The following is a 411-nucleotide window of genomic DNA, read 5'->3' on the forward strand; positions in this document are numbered from 1 at the left end:
TTTTTAACCGCACGCCGTATGAGATCTAGACCACATACGGCGTGCGGTTAAAAATACACTTTCATGAAAAAACATGTCTCTCCACACAGGTAGTTTTAATCCACTGTTTGGCACTTAAATCTAATCCTGATTTATGGTACTTTTATCTTTCAGCCCTCCAAGGCCTTTCCGGTTTCCCAAAAGGTAAGTTTACTACAATTTTTTTTATTTCTTTTTTTATTTAATTATTATAATGTAATAATTTTTATTTTATTTATTTATTTATTTTTATTTGTTTTTCTGTCATTTAAAATAAATGTAATTTTTAAAAATATATATTTTAGTGTCGATTTTCTTTGATTTTATTGTTTTTCATTAAACTTGTAATCGCTCTCTCTCTCTCTCTCTCTGTATATATATATATATATATAT

At 26.5% G+C, this 411-nt stretch overlaps 1 protein-coding gene across 3 annotated transcripts in view; it reads left to right on the forward strand.

Annotated features, from left to right (window-relative positions):
* LOC107704044 (protein dispatched homolog 1-like) overlaps window positions 1-411 on the forward strand; it is a 68870-nt gene that overhangs the window by 61462 nt on the left and 6997 nt on the right. For all 3 annotated transcript variants that reach the window (XM_016506882.1, XM_016506881.1, XM_016506883.1), the window contains exon 3: window positions 154-183. In XM_016506882.1, the coding sequence (XP_016362368.1) occupies window positions 154-183 (30 nt within the window). The remainder of the gene's footprint in view (window positions 1-153; window positions 184-411) is intronic.

Source organism: Sinocyclocheilus anshuiensis, unplaced genomic scaffold (assembly GCF_001515605.1).
Source record: "Sinocyclocheilus anshuiensis isolate Anshui unplaced genomic scaffold, SAMN03320099.WGS_v1.1 scaffold534, whole genome shotgun sequence".
In the NCBI taxonomy this organism is placed as follows: Eukaryota; Metazoa; Chordata; class Actinopteri; order Cypriniformes; family Cyprinidae; genus Sinocyclocheilus; species Sinocyclocheilus anshuiensis.